The sequence below is a fragment of the Anomaloglossus baeobatrachus genome, chromosome 1 (assembly GCF_048569485.1).
Source record: "Anomaloglossus baeobatrachus isolate aAnoBae1 chromosome 1, aAnoBae1.hap1, whole genome shotgun sequence".
Lineage (NCBI taxonomy): Eukaryota > Metazoa > Chordata > Amphibia > Anura > Aromobatidae > Anomaloglossus > Anomaloglossus baeobatrachus.
In genome coordinates, this window is record NC_134353.1 from 115032015 (window position 1) to 115051536 (window position 19522).

The 19522-nt window shown below is 45.6% G+C and overlaps 1 protein-coding gene across 2 annotated transcripts in view; it reads left to right on the forward strand.

The window, feature by feature from the left end:
• The window catches only part of N4BP2 (NEDD4 binding protein 2), a 115218-nt gene that overhangs the window by 44923 nt on the left and 50773 nt on the right, over positions 1-19522 (forward strand). For both annotated transcript variants that reach the window (XM_075346979.1, XM_075346980.1), the window contains 3 exons: positions 2735-2823; positions 17110-17186; positions 18349-18498. In XM_075346979.1, coding sequence (XP_075203094.1) covers positions 2735-2823; positions 17110-17186; positions 18349-18498 — 316 coding nt within the window. The remainder of the gene's footprint in view (positions 1-2734; positions 2824-17109; positions 17187-18348; positions 18499-19522) is intronic.

Here is a 19522-nt window from a genome sequence, read left to right on the forward strand (position 1 = left end):
GAGACCGACTGACAGAGAATAGTGATTGACAGATATTGTGACACATCACTCGTTTCCAGTGTTTTAAGTCCCCTTTACACACTGAGACTTTGCTGCACAGCGGGAAACAAAGGACCAAAGAATGGTCCTGAACGATTTGTAGCGATCAGCAACTTCACAGCAGGGGCCAGGTCGCTGATGTGTTTCACACACTGCAATGTCGCTGGGAACGTCGCTATTACGTCACAAAACCGGTGACGTTACAGCGATGTCGTTTGCGATGTTGCAGTGTGTAAAGCCACCTTTTGGCAGGGATTAGCAATATACACCCAGAACTGCTCGTGGTTCTGGATGCATATTGTACATGACAGATTCACTTTAAAATGTCTGGGTGGCCTGCATATCAAACTATAATGACCACCTTACACGTAATTACAAAGTAAGCAGTTGCATGTGATCGTGCAGCTGCAGGAGCGGGAAGCCGACTGTCAGACGCAGCCGGACTCCCCATAGAGAAGGCAGATACGATTTATTACCATCTCTACCTTCCTGATTGTTATATTTGCAGTGCTTAACAAGTGATGTGTATATAGCATAGGAAGCTCTAACTGCACTTCCTTCATAGACCCAGCGACCATGTGATTCCTGGGTGGGGGCAGGAGCTGTTGGTTCCTAGCAGACCCGCATCAGTTCTGAAGTGCAAGAACGAGACTAAATTGAACCTGTAACTGGAGACCGTATATCAGCCCCAGTTACAGTGGGAAGTCAGATTGAGAAAAAAAAATTGTATTTAAATGTTGAACTGCCTCTAAAGTTCTTTTATTACCTTTTATAGAGGGTAGAAAAATCTATTGCTGATCCAATTAATTTTTACTTGCCCTACACATGTTGAAAAACCAAAACAACATTTCTGTTATATAAAAATAATTGTTACAGAAACAGGAATAAAAAATAATGTTGTATTTTTGTGGTAATTTAAAAAAAAAAAAAAATTGAAAAGGAGACCCATATCTTTTTAATTAGTTCCCATGTAAAAATTATGTGAATATTTTTTAAACTAGAAAAAAAATGTAGCTCTCTAAATACCGCAGTTATGAAAATGTCCCTGCCAGGAATGGGGGAAATTGCCCAATGTTCAGTTTTTTTTTTTTTTTGCTCCCCATTTTCCTAATGGCTTCATGTATAATTATTGTTCCAAAATTAATAATAAAAATTGCCTGTTTAAAAGACAAAATAAGCCTTGAAAACGGGAGTTGAGCAAGGACCTAACTATTTGTACTCGCTATTCTCCTAGCGAGTTCTGTCTATTTGGAATAAATACGCGAGTATTAGACAGCAATAATTAGGAGTATAGCGAGTACAAATAGCTAGGAACTTGCTCAACTCCAGTGAAAACCTAACAATACATGATGCTTCCTTGGTGTGACCTTGAATTTGAGCGCACAGTTTCGCCTACTGATTTAGCAAATGTGCAGACCTTCCTTTAGGGTGATTGATGGCGCTCGCTCAAGCACATTGTGCGCACATCCTTCTCTCTTCTCTGACATCGCTCACTACATCCAGAAGTATGCTGTAGAAGCCTCTGTGATAGGAGCGGTGGCTGTGTGCATGCACCCTTGCATCCCAGAGCTTAGGCTAGTATCACACATCCGGCATTTCGCCGGATTGTCGGATCCGGCACACTCCAGTACAGTGTTAATCCTGTACAATGGCATCGCGGCATGATCCGGTCACATGAGGTTTCCGCGATGCCATTGTACTGTATTATACTGTACTGGTGTGTGCCGGATCCGTCAATTCGGCGAAATGCCGGACGTATGAAACTAGCCTTACGCTGCAGACAGTGCTTGCTGTAGGAATATGATGCCATGTCGTAGGCTGAATTGGTCACTCAGGCGCTTGACCACGCCAAGGGTAAAGCCATCACCTTTATTAGCACATGGAATAATGTTGATTTTATGCACTAAAGGATCGCAAAAAATGAACTTAAGGTAGGATTTTGATAGAAGGCAAAAAACAGTATGTGCCTTGTTTAAACGTCATTTACTTTGTGAACAATAAAAATGAGCACTAAATAAAAAGGCCCATTACTATACAGCCATATGTCCGATTTAATAATAATAATAAAAAAACAAAAACAAACTGAATACCCAAGAGAGCAGTGAGAATATAATAAAAGTGAAAACAAGCCACTAATGACCCGGTGACAGCTCTCTTTAATGTGTGCCCCATTTTCATAGTTTAATTTCTATGGCAGCCAGTTATACGAGTTTTGCAGGTTATATGCTTATTCATTTTTGGATGTTTTGAATATTTGGAAGACTTTTTTTTTTTTTCCTCTTGATGATATTTGTTCACTTTTTGAGGCTAATAGTGCTTGATTTCTTCCTAGACCGTTCACTCTTAAGACATGTATATAAAGGTATTAATAATTACATGCAGTCCCACAAGACTCCTCTTCTGTATGTTCTGGTACTCAGAGCTGCAGTTCCAATGTTACAAAAAGGAACAATACTTCAGTACCCAGATTGTTCTTCAATCGTATACAGTCTGCAAGTAGAAATGTAATAGGAAAAGCAAAAAATCTCACCCAAGTAGTGAAAAATGCTTTATTGTGTAAACACACAATTAAAAACATAATGGAGGAAAAATCCCCTCTCCAACGCCTTTCGCGTTTCGGTGGAAAAAAACACCTTACTCATAGGCACGTATTAAGTAGAAATGTACTTTATTCTATTTTTTTATTTTCTTTCAGCTAAAGAAGCCTTTAAGAAGAATGTTACGCCCATTATAATAGACAATACCAATTTACAAGGATGGGAAATGAAGCCATATGTTACTATGGTGAGAATTACTTAATTACATTGTTTTCTGTGTTTAGGAAATATGTCTGACATGTATGGGTATAAAATACAGTGTACTGTGGATTCTGTGTAGTTTCTGTAGTGATCTGCCTATCTAAGCAGAGTAAGGCAATGTACCTTTTCTCATATGAAAATAGCCTCTTCGTAGATGGACAAAAAACTCTAGTGCCTCCTTATGGAAGTAGCAATCCGAAAAGTCAATATCTACCATTTAATGAGCTTTTCCTTATGACTAAGAGGCTATATCAGAAATCCATTTGAAGACCTGTTTTTGGGTGTTTGCCCCCTCACCTGTGCAAAACAGATGATAATGTTTAGCAGGGTGAGGATGAGAGGCCTTTGTGGTCTAAAGGTCCAGTCACACATAACGAGATCGTGAACGAGATCGCTACTATGTCACACTTCCTGGATCGTTTATGAGTCGTTGTTGAAGTCGCATGTTGGGTGTCACATGTAATGACTTTAGGAACGAGCATGCGTCCCGTATAACGATCTTTCAAATCGTTGGGACCCTGTCACACAGCAACTATGTTAACGATTCCGATCCCATTAGGGGCGTAGTGAAATGCAGTGAGCCACGTGGGCGTGCATTTGTGTCGCCTTTTCCATACCCCCCCTCCGCTTTCATTGGTGGCCAATACTGCGTTCTGATTGGGCGGCCGGGCGGGCGTCGCCTTTTCCACACCCTCCGCTCTGATTGGTGGCCAATACTGCGTTCTGTTTGGGCTGGCAGGGGGCGTATCTAGCGGTTAAATTTTGTATCGCGTCACCCTTTGTCACTTCTTTTTGAGCTTTGCTTTGAGATAGCACCTGCGACTCCACGCACTCCCACTACACGCTATTGTTCTCAGCGCCAACCAATCGGTGCAGAAGGGGCGTCGAAACGGGGACGCAACTACACGCCTTCGTGCATCTCATCTAGGTCGTCAACGAAATCGTTAGTAGGGTGTCAAACATACAGATTCATTCAGCCCAGCAGGACTCCAACGAGCCAAAAATGGCCCACGCTGTTCGGCATCGATCAGCGATTTCGCAGCAGGGGGTGAATCGTTGGTACGTGTCAAACGTGACGAGATCGCTATTAAAGTCGTTCTTGCGTCACAGAAACTGTGACGTAGTAACGATCTCGTTCACGATCTCGTTATGTGTGAAGTGGCCTTAAGAGATAAGGTTTCACCTTGTCTTTCCTGCCAGAGGTTTCTCACCTAGCCAAACTAGACTTTCTGCTTTGCACTGATGAGGGGCAAACGCCCCAAAACATGAAATGTCTGATTTGATTTTTTATCTTAAAGAGGTTGTCAACTACTTAAACATTGATGACTTCTCCTTAGGCTATGTCATCAATGTCTGATTGGCCGGGGGCCAGCACCTGGGACCCTTGCCTATCAGATGTTCTTGGTGCCAGTAGCAGCAGGTAGCTGAAAATGGTCAGTTCCGGAGCTGCTCCATCTTCTTATAGTGGCTGCGCTGGGTACTGCACATCTGCCTCCTAATAAATATCAGGCGGATGTGCTGTACCCGGCAACTATCAGAAGACGAAGCTACTCCGAAACTGAGCATTTTTGGCTGCCACCACCGCCGACACAGAACAGCAGATCGGCGGAGGTGCGGAGTGTCGGACCCTGGCTGACCATACATTGATATTCTGTCCTAAGGATAGGTCATCAATGTTTAAGTAGTGGGCAACCTCTTTAAGTTATGTGGAAAGGCCCATAAAAGAGTTGATGTTGACTTTTAGGATTGTTACCCCAATATAGCTCATGTCTTCTTCCACTCGAAGAAGCTTTTTGCATATTTAATTTCCCAGATGAGCATTGCATGGCCTATTAGTCTCCCTGCATCAACCTGGCATTGTCCACAAGACGAAACCTTACCCCATAGACTCCCTTTTAATGGTATCAGTATTTCCTAATATGTGGCTCCCCTTTCATAAGGGTAAGGCTATGTGAGCACGTGTGTGCGTTCTGCACCGCAGTGTTTAGATTTAGTGTTTGGATTACTGTATATCTAAGTGACGTGCTTGTACGTCTGTGGAAGAATATGGATCATGTTCGTAAATTATGTCTGAATCACTCACATGACGTGTGTGTGTGTATTTATCCCTGCTATTAATTTGTGCAGCCACAATGCGGCCATGTGGCGTGATCTGCAGATGATGGCGGCAGAAAGCACTGGACATGCACAGAAGAGTCATTTATCTACATAACTGTGTAGCCGTTAACAATAAAAGTGCTCTCAGCCGATGCCATCTGCAAACCTTCTCAGTCTGCTTTCGACAAGGCGGCATCATGACCTCAACAGCAACGTATGATTGCAGCCTAAAGCTATTTTCACATCAGGCAATCACAGGTTCACATCCCCTAACGGGACATAAAAAAGGTTTTGAAAAATTAGGAAACTTTCAAACAGCTAGAAATACACATTTGGTATAAGTGCATTGAAAAAGTATTCCTCACAGCCCCCACTAGGTCATGTTCTCAGGATTTCCTTGATAATTGGTCCATCAACTGTTCAATGCGAAATCCTAATAACATGACCTGTTGGGGGGCCTAGAAGAATGAAGTTTGGGAGCCACTGGTTCGTGAATGGCCATATCACAGTCCAGACCTAACTCCCATTGAGAATCCGTGACAAAACTTGAAAATTGCTGTTCACAGACGTCTCAATCCAATCTCACTGAGTTAGAGCTCCAGTGCAAAGAAGAATGGGCTAAAATGTCAGCCTTTCGATGTGCGAAGCTGGTAGAGACATCCCCCAAAAGACTTGCAGCAGTAATTGCAGCAAAAGGTGACCCTACAAAGTATTGTTTCAGGGAGACTGAATACAAATGCACATCATCATTTTCAGATTTATTTTTAAAAATATTTAGAAAACCCTGTATTATTTCCATTACAATTCACAAATACTTACTACTTGGTGTTGGTTATATCACCTAAAATCCCAATAAAATACGTTTGTTGGTGTAAGGTGGGAAAAAAAAAAATGCGGAAAATTTACCAGGGTATGAATACTTCGTCAAGGCACTGTAAGATAAGAGTATGATTTATCAAAATAGTAATTTCGCCCATACAGTAAATTCTGTAATGCAACCCCCCCCTTCCCAAATAAAAAACAATGAAACCTCAGAATTACCTTTTTCTAGTCATCACACATCTGCAGAAAAATGCAGCAAACGGTGATCTAAACTTGCAGAGTTTTTACAGTTTCGCTACAGTTATAATTTTTTTCTTAGTACATTATTTAGTAAAATAAATGGTATAATTCAAAATGTCAACTTGTCCCTCAAAAAAGCATACCGTCATATGGCTATGAAGGCACAATAATAATACAAAATTATGGCTCTCAGCAGATTGGGAGGAAAAAAACCAAATTTGTCTGCGATTTCATCCAAGGAATTGAGCATTTTGATCATTCGTCAAGTTGTTGCGGGCATGTTTTAAGAAAGGTCCATAAATGGAAAGCGAGTGTTCTGCTTACTGGCCAGTGTGAATGGGTCCTTAATAGTGATGAGTGTGCGTGCTTGCCGCTGTGACTTACTCCATTGATCGGGGTTCTCGAATGGAGTCACGACTATAATGGAAGTCAATGGGAAACTCGAGCATTTTTAAACTCCAATGCTCTCTTGAGTAACAAGCAACGGTGTGTACACTTGCTCATTACTAGTCCTTAACTTTTCACAATGTTTTATTGTTTATGTATTGTTTTTTTTTTTTTTTTTTTTTTTTTTGCTGCTTTGATTTTTATTGGAAGATTTTGGGTTAGGACTAATTGGCGACTCTAGTTGTGTCACAGCTATTCTCATTCGCACGACTATTTTTGACCTGTGGAAATCAGCCAAATTACCAATTGCTAATATGCAACTTAAAATGAAGCCTATGGGTGCAAAATCACATTCAGGCGGCAAACTCAGTGCATTCTGCAGTACACTGCCGGTGACTTATTTGGGCAGCAAAAGCTTGACTCTTAAGTGGGCTTTACACGCTACGATATATCAAATGATATGTCGTCAGGGTCACGTCATAAGTGATGCACATCCGGCCTCGTTTGACATATCGTAGCATGTGACAGCTACGTGCAGGGCCGTATTTACCACTAGGCACCTGTGGTCCGGTGCCTAGGGCGGCGCGATGCGGGGGGGCGGCGCCTTCTAGCAGCAAAAAAAAATTATTTTTTTTTACCTATCCCACTAAATCCGCAGTCTTTTCGCGGGGGGGGGGGAGGGAGTCGGGGTAAAGGGGGGTGTTGTGTTGGGCGCACGGGCGCCCCTCTATTGATTTGTATGTATCCGCGTCTTTAAAGCGGATACAAATACACTGCAGGCAACGGGCACAGGGAGCTGATTGAACCCGGAACTGCCGACAGCTGCATTTCCGGGGTCACAACACGCGCGCTCCAATCAGCTTCTTGCCAAGAGCTGGGGCATCCAAACCTGTGCAGAGCTCACAGCAGGCACCAGTGTGACGTCTGGAGGATAATCACCGGGTCCGGAGCAGGTAATAAGCTGTCTATATGTGAAGGGGGGGCTTTACTGCTAACTGTATGTGATGGGGGGACGGGAGCACTGCATACTGAGAAATGCCTGTGCTAACTGTATGTGATGGAGGGAGGGGTGCACTGCATCATGCAGTGCACCCCTCCCCCCATCACATACAGTTAGCACAGGCATTTCTGAGTATGCAGTGCGCCCCTCCCCCCATCACATACAATTAGCAGTAAGTACAGGCATTTCTGAGTATGCATGCAGTCTGCATGCATACTCAGAAATGCCTGTGCTTACTGCTAATTGTATGTGATGGGGGGAGGGGCGCACTGCATACTCAGAAATGCCTGTGCTTACTGCTAATTGTATGTGATGGGGGGAGGGGCGCACTGCATACTCAGAAATGCCTGTGCTTACTGCTAATTGTATGTGATGGGGGGAGGGGCGCACTGCATACTCAGAAATGCCTGTGCTAACTGTATGTGATGGGGGGAGGGGGGCACTGCATGCATACTCAGAAATGCCTGTGCTTACTGCTAATTGTATGTGATGGGGGAGGGGCGCACTGCATACTCAGAAATGCCTGTGCTAACTGTATGTGATGGGGGGAGGGGTGCACTGCATGCATACTCACAATTAGCAGTAAGCACAGGCATTTCTATGTGATGGGGGGAGGGGCGCACTGCATACTCAGAAATGCCTGTGCTAACTGTGATTGGCTGAGGCTGGGGGAGAGGGAGGCTGGGGGGAGAGAGAGGCTGAGGCTGGGGGGAGAGAGGCTGAGGCTGGGGGAAGAGGCTGGGGGGAGAGAGGCTGATGCTGGGGGAGGCTGGGGGGAGAGAGGCTGATGCTGGGGGAGAGGCTGCTGCTGGGGGAATGAGAGAGAGGGGCCAATGCTAGAGACAGAGGACAAGGGTTGAGGGATAGTGCAATGACAATATCGATGGGGGGGAGTGTAAGGACTCAGAATAAGAGGGGGGCAGCATTGGGAGCTCATTATGGAGAAGTGGCAGCATGTGTGGGCTCAGTATGGAGTGGAACAATGTAGGGGAGTCAATATCAAGAGTGGGGTAGTGTGTGTGTGTGTGTGTGTGTGTGTGTGTGTGTCTCAGCATAAGCGCTAGTGTGGTGGTCTTAGTATGATGAGTGGGGCAGCATGGAGGTGTCATTATGGAAAAAAGGAAGGCAGCATTAGGAGCTCATGGAGAGAGGCAGCATGCATGGGACATTGTGAGGAGGGGGAAGCATGCATGGGACATTGTGAGGAGGGGGCAGCATGCATGGGACATTGTGAGGAGGGGGCAGCATGCATGGGACATTGTGAGGAGTGGGAAGCATGCATGGGACACTGTGAGGAGGGGGCAGCATGCATGGGACACTGTGAGGAGGGGGAAGCATGCATGGGACATTGTGAGGAGGGGGCAGCATGCATGGGACACTGTGAGGAGGGGGCAGCATGCATGGGACACTGAGGAGGGGGCAGCATGCATGGGACACTGAGGAGGGGGCAGCATGCATGGGACACTGTGAGGAGGGGGCAGCATGCATGGGACACTGTGAGGAGGGGGCAGCATGCATGGGACACTGTGAGGAGGGGGCAGCATGCATGGGACACTGTGAGGAGGGGGCAGCATGCATGGGACACTGTGAGGAGGGGGTAGCATGCATGGGACACTGTGAGGAGGGGGCAGCATGCATGGGACACTGTGAGGAGGGGGCAGCATGCATGGGACACTGTGTGGAGGGGGCAGCATGCATGGGACACTGTGAGGAGGGGGCAGCATGCATGGGACACTGTGAGGAGGGGGCAGCATGCATGGGACACTGTGAGGAGGGGGCAGCATGCATGGGACACTGTGAGGAGGGGGCAGCATGCATGGGACACTGTGTGGAGGGGGCAGCATGCATGGGACACTGTGAGGAGGGAGCAGCATGCATGGGACACTGTGAGGAGGGGCCAGCATGCATGGGACATTGTGAGGAGGGAGCAGCATGCATGGGACATTGTGAGGAGGGGCCAGCATGCATGGGACATTGTGAGGAGGGAGCAGCATGCATGGGACATTGTGAGGAGGGAGCAGCATGCATGGGACATTGTGAGGAGGGAGCAGCATGCATGGGACATTGTGAGGAGGGAGCAGCATGCATGGGACATTGTGAGGAGGGGGCAGCATGCATGGGACATTGTGAGGAGGGGGCAGCATGCATGGGACATTGTGAGGAGGGAGCAGCATGCATGGGACATTGTGAGGAGGGAGCAGCATGCATGGGACATTGTGAGGAGGGAGCAGCATGCATGGGACATTGTGAGGAGGGGGCAGCATGCATGGGACACTGTGAGGAGGGGGCAGCATGCATGGGACACTGTGAGGAGGGGGCAGCATGCATGGGACACTGTGAGGAGGGGGCAGCATGCATGGGACACTGTGAGGAGGGGGCAGCATGCATGGGACACTGTGAGGAGGGGGCAGCATGCATGGGACACTGTGAGGAGGGGGCAGCATGCATGGGACACTGTGAGGAGGGGGCAGCATGCATGGGACACTGTGTGGAGGGGGCAGCATGCATGGGACACTGTGAGGAGGGGGCAGCATGCATGGGACACTGTGAGGAGGGGGCAGCATGCATTGGACACTGTGAGGAGGGGGCAGCATGCATGGGACACTGTGAGGAGGGGGCAGCATGCATGGGACACTGTGTGGAGGGGGCAGCATGCATGGGACACTGTGAGGAGGGGGCAGCATGCATGGGACACTGTGAGGAGGGAGCAGCATGCATGGGACACTGTGAGGAGGGGCCAGCATGCATGGGACACTGTGAGGAGGGAGCAGCATGCATGGGACACTGTGAGGAGGGGCCAGCATGCATGGGACACTGTGAGGAGGGAGCAGCATGCATGGGACATTGTGAGGAGGGGCCAGCATGCATGGGACATTGTGAGGAGGGAGCAGCATGCATGGGACATTGTGAGGAGGGAGCAGCATGCATGGGACATTGTGAGGAGGGAGCAGCATGCATGGGACATTGTGAGGAGGGAGCAGCATGCATGAGACATTCTGAGGAGGGAGCAGCATGCATGGGACATTGTGAGGAGGGGGCAGCATGCATGGGACATTGTGAGGAGGGGGCAGCATGCATGGGACATTGTGAGGAGGGAGCAGCATGCATGGGACATTGTGAGGAGGGGCCAGCATGCATGGGACATTGTGAGGAGGGAGCAGCATGCATGGGACATTGTGAGGAGGGGGCAGCATGCATGGGACATTGTGAGGAGGGAGCAGCATGCATGGGACATTGTGAGGAGGGAGCAGCATGCATGGGACATTGTGAGGAGGGAGCAGCATGCATGGGACATTGTGAGGAGGGAGCAGCATGCATGGGACATTGTGAGGAGGGGGCAGCATGCATGGGACATTGTGAGAAGGGGGCAGCATGCATGGGACATTGTGAGGAGGGGGCAGCATGATGTGAGGTCAATGTGCAGATCATATTTCATAATTGAGGAAGGTGTGGTGGGTATAATTTATAAGGGAGGGCAGTGTGTAGTATATTAGGGGCAGTGTGACAGTCACAGTATATAAGTGGGGACGGTGTGGTGGGAATATTTTATACTCATGCTATGTTTTCATGTGCCTGTGGTGATTCCCATTGGGGGGGGGGGGTTAGTGCCCTTCGTTTCTCATTGATACTTTTTAAAGTGTTTTACAGAGTAGATCTGCCTTAAACAGATGTCGTGTGCAAAAACTCAGTTTTACGTTGTCACTAAGGGACGCGACCACTTAAAGTGCCTAGGGCAGCACGAAGGCAAAATACAGCCCTGGCTACGTGCGAGTGTGAACGAGCAAAAATACCTTATCGTTGCTCGTTGACACGTCGCTCATTTTCTAAAAATCGAACGTCCGGTTGTTCATTGTTCCCGAGGCAGCACACATCGCTTCGTGTGACACCCGGGAACGATGAACACAGCTTACTTGCGTCCCGCCGGCAATGCGGAAGGAAGGAGCTGGGCGGGATGTTGACGTCTCGCTCATCTCCGCCCCTCCGCTTCTATTGGGCGGCCGCTGTGTGACGTCGCTGTGACTCCGAACGTCCCTCCCCCTTCAGGAAGTGGATGTTCGCCGGCCACAGTGAGATTGTTTGGAAGGTAAGTGCATGTGACAGGGGGTTACGACTTTGTGCGACACGGGCAACAAATTGCCTGTGCCGCACAAACGATGGGGGCGGGTGCGATCGCACGACATATTGATACGTGTAAAGCAGGCTTTAGGCTATGTGCCCACGGAACAATGTACCCGAGGACTTTTCCGCAGGTTTGTCCACTGGAGTCCACAGCTATACATTGCTGTAGTATATCTGCGGAGTTGTTGCGGTAAACCTGCAGGACAAGTGCAGAAATACCTGCCCTGTATCTCCATAGTGGAGGAGTGGGAATTCCGCAGATATTTCTGCATGAATAATTTACATGCAGTTACGTGCGGCTGCGGGAAATCTGCACCATTGATACAGCACTCCCCAAATCCCATAGGATAACATGGGGAGTGTCTGTACTTGCTAGAACCTGCGGATTTATCTTGAAAATCGAGATAAATCTGCAGGTTTTGCGCTGCAAAATCCACGGGTACGTTGTCCTGTGGGCACATAGCCTTACTGGAGAGATGGCTTCCCACTAGTTTCATGATGATCATTTTTATTTATATAGCACCAGTATATTTCGCAGCACTTTACAATTCAGAGGAGACCTGTACAGACAATATGAGACATTACAGAGTAGCACAATTCAACAGAAGCCAAGAGGAGTGAGGGAAAGACTCGCAAGCTGCAGTCTATGAGGAAATAGGGAGACACAAAAGGTAAAAGTGCTCGGATTGTCTGGTCCGGCCATCAATATAATAGGGGTTCACAAATCACAACATGAACTGGTCAGCAGCTAGTATGAACAAGTGCAGGTACAGAGGGCTGTTAAGTGTATGGAGGGTGTTGTTATTATTATTATTTATTATTATAGCGCCATTTATTCCATGGCGCTTTACAAGTGAGAGAGGGTATACGTATTACAATCATTAACAGTAAACACAGACTGGTATAGGAGGAGAGAGGACCCTGCCCGCGAGGGCTCACAGTCTACAGGGAATGGGTGCTGGTACAATAGGTGAGGACAGAGCTGGTTGCGCAGTGATGTACTTGACTGAGGGCTATTGTAGGTTGTAGGTTGTAGGCTTGTTGGAAGAGGTGGGTCTTCAGGTTCCTCTTGAAGCTTTCCACGGTAGGGGAGAGTCTGATGTGCTGAGGTAGAGCGTTCCAGAGTATGGGGGATGCACGGGAGAAATCTTGTACGCGATTGTGGGAAGAGGAGATAAGAGAAGAGTAGAGAAGGAGATCTTGTGAGGATCTGAGGTTGCGTAAACAGTTGGTGTAAACAGATGCTAAGAGGCACCAGTTTTAGAAGAATATTGGTAGTTAAAAGGAACCTGTCAGCTGCAATATGCACCCAGAACCACGAGCAGTTCTGGGTGCATATTACTAATCCCTGCCTAACTGTCCCTGTATCTAGTAGCATAGATAAAGAGATCTTAGAAAAAATATTTCTAAAGATTCTTTATAATATACTAATGAGGTCAGAGACTAGTCGTAAGGGTGTTACTTCTCCCGACTAGTCTGCCCCTTAGCATGTTAGCAGAGCCACAGGGGCGTGCTAACATGCTACTCAATGCAGCATTACCAGTGGTGACGTGTGCCTGCGTCCGTTGTCTCTGCTGTTCAGAAGTCCCGGCACTTTTGGTCATGCCCATTATGAAGCCGGCTGTACACAATCCCAGCTTCAGCGAGGTCTAGTGAGCATGACCGGTAGTGCTAGGTCTTCTGAACAGTGGAGACAGCGCAGGTACGCACGTCACCGCTGGTGATGCTGCAATAAGTAGCATGTTAGCACGTCCCTCTGGGCATACTACCAGGTTAAGAGGGTGGACTAGTCGGGGGATTTAACACCCTTGCGACTAGTCCCTGGCCTCATTAGCATATGATAAAGATCTTCAGAAAAAGTATTTTTAAAGATCTTTTATCTATGCTGCTAGATGCTGGGACGGTTAGGCAGGGAATAGCAATATGTACCCAGAACTGCAACTTGTTCTGGGTGCATATTGCACCTCACAGGTTCCCTTTAATCAAATTGTCCTGGGTAGTGCATTCCAGAGAAATGGCGCGGCGTGAGAGAAGTTTTGGAGACGGGAGTTTCGGATTCTAGAGGATGTCAGTCTTGGGTCATTAGTCGAACAGAGGACGCAGATAGGGTGATAGAGGGAGGAGATGTAGGGTGATACTTCGTGGTCCATGATTGGTCACCATACATCATGCCATCCCTTGGCAGTGGGATCCTGTAAATAATCTAGTCCAGGCTCACTGTCTAGTCATAGTTATAAAGCAAGGCCCAACATGAAAGATTGCACCTAACGACAATGATACATGTAGCCAGGTTTTTCCTTGTGAAATGGGTGTGCACCTTGGAAATTCACAAGTGCAAATACTATGGCTTGTGTACAAATCGTATTGTGTGACGTCGCCTGTCTCACGCCATTTTTTCTTTTTTTGTCCTTTCACATAATACTGCAGTGCTGGGACTAACACGAGCATTACTATATGCCGTGACATTCTCGCATTCATTCTGCTGCTATGTTTAACATTGACTCCTCTCAGGTTTGTTTGTGAGCATGTTAAAGCTGAAGTGACAGCCGTGAAGCAAAACTTGTTTGCTGAAAGTGTCCCAGTTGACCTTGAACTTCAGATTTCCAGTTTCGCTTGAGACGTAGGCCTCTCATTTCCTGGCAGGTTTTCTCGTTCCCTCGCTCTGCTCTCCATAGCTTTGAATTTCTGATGAAAGTGACAAACAAAATGGTAACAATGATTTGAACTTCTGACTTTCAGGCTCCATATCCCACCATCCAGTAAAGCTTTGTGCGGGAGACTACCTTCATTTTATAGACAATCATCTTGGCTATCTCATACATAAATTTGACCTGCAACTATTTAGCAAATGATTACTTATGCAGATTCTTGTCATGTCACTGCATTGTTACTGTTTTGCTCCTAAAAATCTGAATATAAATTTGTATTATTTTGTTAGTATTTTGTAAATCCACCTTTGGCTTTCTATCCTGCCTGAATCCTTCTGGGCGTGCTCTCGATCAGATTCAAGCATGTCTCGGACAAAATCTGATCCCAGGTCTCTTCTACACCTTCCCAATGTTGGTGCATACTGGTCCACTCTCTTGACTCTTGGGTATGTATGTAGCTTTATTCTTCATCTCTACCAACCAGTATTTGATTGGGTTGAGCTTTGGTGGCTGTAGGGACCAACCCAGCACCTCTACTTCATTGTCATTAAATCATTTCTTCGCCAATCTTGACATATGCTTTCTATTTGTTCTCCTGCTGGAACACAGTCATGCTTTCAAACCCATTGTACTCGAGTGTACGAAGTAGCTCATCTTGTAGGATACTTACATATAGCTCATCATTGACACTGGTCAAGTATCCAATTGTCATGCGGTGTTCTGCTATAATCTCATCAGGTGTCTTGGTGTTCACACAGCAGAGTCTGACACGACACCTGTTGCTGTTGAGTTACTATGTCAGAGTCTGGCGTCTACCCGTTTGTGCTCACTAGTGATCTGTCTAGCAAGAGTTAATTTTTGTTTGCTTGTGAATTGCTGCTGGGGTCACAGGCTGCTGAAGACCTATCACAGCTGCTTCTGCCCTTTAAAAGATGGGGGCTGATGGTGTCCATCATGCCGATTATAGCTCTAGCTTTGTTCCAGCGATACCGATCTTTGTGCATGGTGATCCAGTTATTGTTGAGCTGTTGTATGCTATTTGGTGTGCTTCGGAAATATCCTTGTTTGTTTATTTCCTCCCTGTACTTTATTTCTCCCTGAGCACGTATTGTCTTTTCCCCTTTGTGTGCTTGCAGTGAGTTTGAGTCTTGGCTTTCCCCTGTCTATCGGTATTTGTTGCATTCATTACTCCTGCCCCAACCCTCCCCGGGGGTAGGGGAGAGAGGGTGTTAGACCAGGGCAATTTAGGAGTTATGTCTACGCTGGTGGTCCAGACCTCACCACCATCAGGCGTACCTCCTAGAATAAGCGACCGTTTAGGTCCCTAGTTTGAGGGCCAGTCTAGGCGCTCCTACTCCTAGTTACCATAGCATACCCTGTGATAACAATGCACTTGGCTGCTAAACAACCCCATATCACTGAACTTGACAGTTACTTAAATTTCTTGATCAATTCGCCCTTTTTCCCCCTGTTTCTTACAGATCCATTTCATAGTGTTTTAAGGTTGAAGGTAGACTTAAGTCCATTGAGTTCAACCTATGACTTAACCTAACATATTGATCCAAAGGCAGGCAAAAAGCCCCGTGGGGCAGATGTTAAACTCCTCATTGGGGGACAAAACTCCTACCTGACTCCACATATGGCATACCCCTTGTCCTTGTTGCCTTCCTAGGTGTAAAAAATCATTAGAGAGAGTATTCTATACTGTCCCCTCATATATTTGTACATTATATTAAGTCACCCCTACATTTTTGCTTTCCAAACTGAATAACCCCAAGTTTAATAACCTATCTTTGTATTGAATTCCACCCATTCCTTTAATAACCTTGGAGGCTCTTCTCTGAACCTGCTCTAGTTCAGCTATCCATCAGAGCCTAGTCTATTGACTTTCGTCTCATCTCTCCAAATCCTCCATTTCCAATCATCTACTGTCCACTTTTCCTATTACTTTGCAAACTTGACCCAACACTTCTTATGATGATATTGAAATCAAGTCTCTTTCACCTTTTTCGGGCCATTATTCCGGACTTGTGTAAAGTGCGTCACACACTGCTTGCATGGACGTCTTTGATTCCACGATTATGAATCATAAGAGACACCAGAACTAATAGACCTTCCGATGAGTTTATTTGTGGGCTCCGTTATTTTGCCTGGAGGTTCGCTTTTTTACTTTTGAATGGATGGACGGACTTAATTTCGTATTCTTTCAACTGTCATGGCCTCACATGAGAAAGTTTGGTCATTTTTTTGGCCGAGAGACTATCGGTGAGCTGGAGGATGGTGTTTATATTTTCTTGGGAAATATTCTTCATGGCTGCTCTTCGATTCTAACCTTCTAACCCAACCTTTCACTTTGGAGTCAACCTAATTACAACCTGTTCTCACATTCCCTAATAGCTCAGTGTGTTAATTTTAGTATACACATAAGAATCTGCATAATTAATCATATGCTAAATAGTTGCAAGTCAAATTTATGTATGAGATAGCCAAGATGACTGTCTATAAAATGAAGGTAGCCCCACGCTCAAAGCTGTAGTGGATGGTGAGATGTGGATGTGTTCACAGATTGGTGAACCTCTGACCATCTTTGCTTCTTAGAGACTCTGCCTCTCTAACATGCTCTTTTTTTACAGGCATGAATTTTAGTTGAAAATTAACCCTCCATCTGTTTTTCATTAGAACCATTTACTTTTCTAGCCCTTTAACTGTCTAAACTTTTTTGAGATGTGTGATCGATTTCTCAATAATATGCAGAATTTTTTCAACTGAAATGGAAAAATGTTTTATCACCTCCTGATCTGTGTTCTGTAGTGAATTAAATGTGGCTATACATCAAAAACCCCTTTTTTTTAAATGGGGTTGTATATTCTGTCCTATAATTTATATAAACATTACTTGATTTTATGTAAAGAGAAGAAATAGAACACCGGTGATAACATTGATCTGTTTTTATTACTAGGCTGTGAACTACAAATACAAAGTAACATTTCGGGAACCTGACACTTGGTGGAAATGTAAGCCAAAAGAACTTGAAAGGTAATGTACCAATAGTGTGTGTGTTTATTGTAGCTGGGTCTTGGGTTTTCTTACCATACACCACCATACAACCGATGTTACATCAGATAGCACTCGCTTCAATATTATACTATGAGGCAGTGTTGAACAGCGATTTTTGCCGATTTTGCATGATCGAAAAATCCTTGCATGATGTTTTTGTCAGCGTGTATCAGGTCACGGGCACCCATACAAGTCTGCACTAATGTCTTCGAGTATCCAATATACGTTGAGGCAGACAATGGAGAAGATGGAGAAATTAATCTCTCGGTCTCCTCCACAGCTATGATCTGATTCTCGCATGCTAGAGAATCGGATCACCGTAAATTGACCCTCGGATCACAATCTGAGTTTCAACCGAGTGTCCTAGCCGTAATCGGTCTGATTCTCACATCGGATTCTATACGCTAATGTGACCCCAGCCTTATACTATTCCTGGTTCCTACGCAACTTCCCAGCTGCCATAATCCTGGCAAACAGGAGCGGTATTGCAGTGTAAAATGCGGAGTGTGCACAGGGTAGTTTGATATTCTTGTTTTGTCTCTGTTTCAATATAAAGTTGCTTTGATTGCTAGATTATATCTACATACAGCAACCTGGGAAATGCTGCAAGATCCGGACTTTCTCCAGTTGTCATGAACATAGTTTTGTTTTTTGTTTTTTTGTTTTTTTTTAGTATTTTTTGGCACTAGGTTTGTGGGTCTTGCAGCCGTATAGCGGTGCACCTATGCAACATATGAGATCCCATAAATTAATCTAGTGTCCATACACATGAGATGGGTGTGAGCAAAACAGGCTCGTTAACTCCGCAGTATAGGTCTTTAAATTCCCCCAAACACATAATCAGTCAGCCAACTTTTATTTTTTTTTTTTTAATGGGTAGAGCTTGGTCAAGGGAGAGTTTGGAGGCATCATACACATCAAATAGTCGTTCGTTCCCTCTAAAATCGTCTTTTAGCAAAGGCGTATGGGGCCATTACTGTACAGATGGAGTAGTAGATGAGGACGACACAACAGTGATAATGGTGCATTGCTGCATATCGGTTCAGTAAAATTTCACTTTAGGAATGGTGTAATCTAAAATTGCTTACATTAACACTGTGTATACCTGCTAACGTAAATGTGATAATTTTTTTATCTTCAGGCGAAACCATCATGGGGTAAAAAAAGAGAAGATTATAAAAATGTTGGAAAATTTTGAGCGTGTGACTGTGAATTCTATGTTAAACCTCTCGCATCCAAAGGCATCAAAAAATATTGATAATTCTCACAGAAAAAAAGATGAAAGAAATGGGTGAGTGTATAATGATTATGGTATTACTGAATGCAAAACATTTATGCTCTGACGCTGGCTTTCACAGGGGACTCATAATGACAACCACGGGGGTCTTCCGTAGACCACCAGCTGTCATTACAATCCATCCTCAGCCTGCGATCAGGGGTGTGCCCATGAGCACGTGGAATGATGCGCCCCTGCAAAAGAAAATAAAGTGTAAAAGCAGTAAAAGACACCTAACCCCCCCCCCTCCACCCAAAAAATCCCCCATAATTTTGGTATTGCTGTAACCATACTGACCCTGTGCAAGTGACAGGTCTTCTTTTAGGCCTAAAGTTGCTAGATCCTTAAAGGTTATATCTGGGATTTAAAAAAAAATAAATTAAAATGTGACCAAGCACTAACAGGCAGTTGGTTGCGAACTACCTACTTGTTGTGCCCAATGCCAATCTTTGCCATCACTGAGCAGTCCCAGACCGCTGCTGTCGAATATGCAAGGGCTTCGTCAACAGAGCGGCAGCTTCTTTTTTGGCTCTGCTCTGTTGACGGGGCAGTAGAGCTGACATTACACTGGATAACATCTGGCTTCCCACTGCCTAACTAGGGGAACCGGCTGTCAATTAGTGTGACGTCCGCTATCCAGCTCTGTCTATAGAGCAGAGCGGATGAGAAGCCGCCTCTCTGACGCAATGTCAGCGGAAGCAGCTGATCCGGCGGCAGGAGTGATCTGTGACCATTCTATGCCGGCAAAAAATGACATCGGGCACAACAGGCAGCTTGTTAGTGTTCTTTTCTTCTTTTTGAATTCCCGGATATACTCTTTGGGGAATTATACTTTGCACAGATATAGAGAGTCTTCCACAGAGATAGAGGCTCTTAATAGCTGCTTTTCTTCCTGTATAATAGATGAGTATCCTGGAAATTGGACCCCCTCTCTTAATGCCTGCATCCGCTGATCTACTTTAATAATGTTTTACTTGACCAGTTTTTTACTGATGTTTATAATTGCATTTCTTCTCGTAACAAAACTAAAATAATCTTT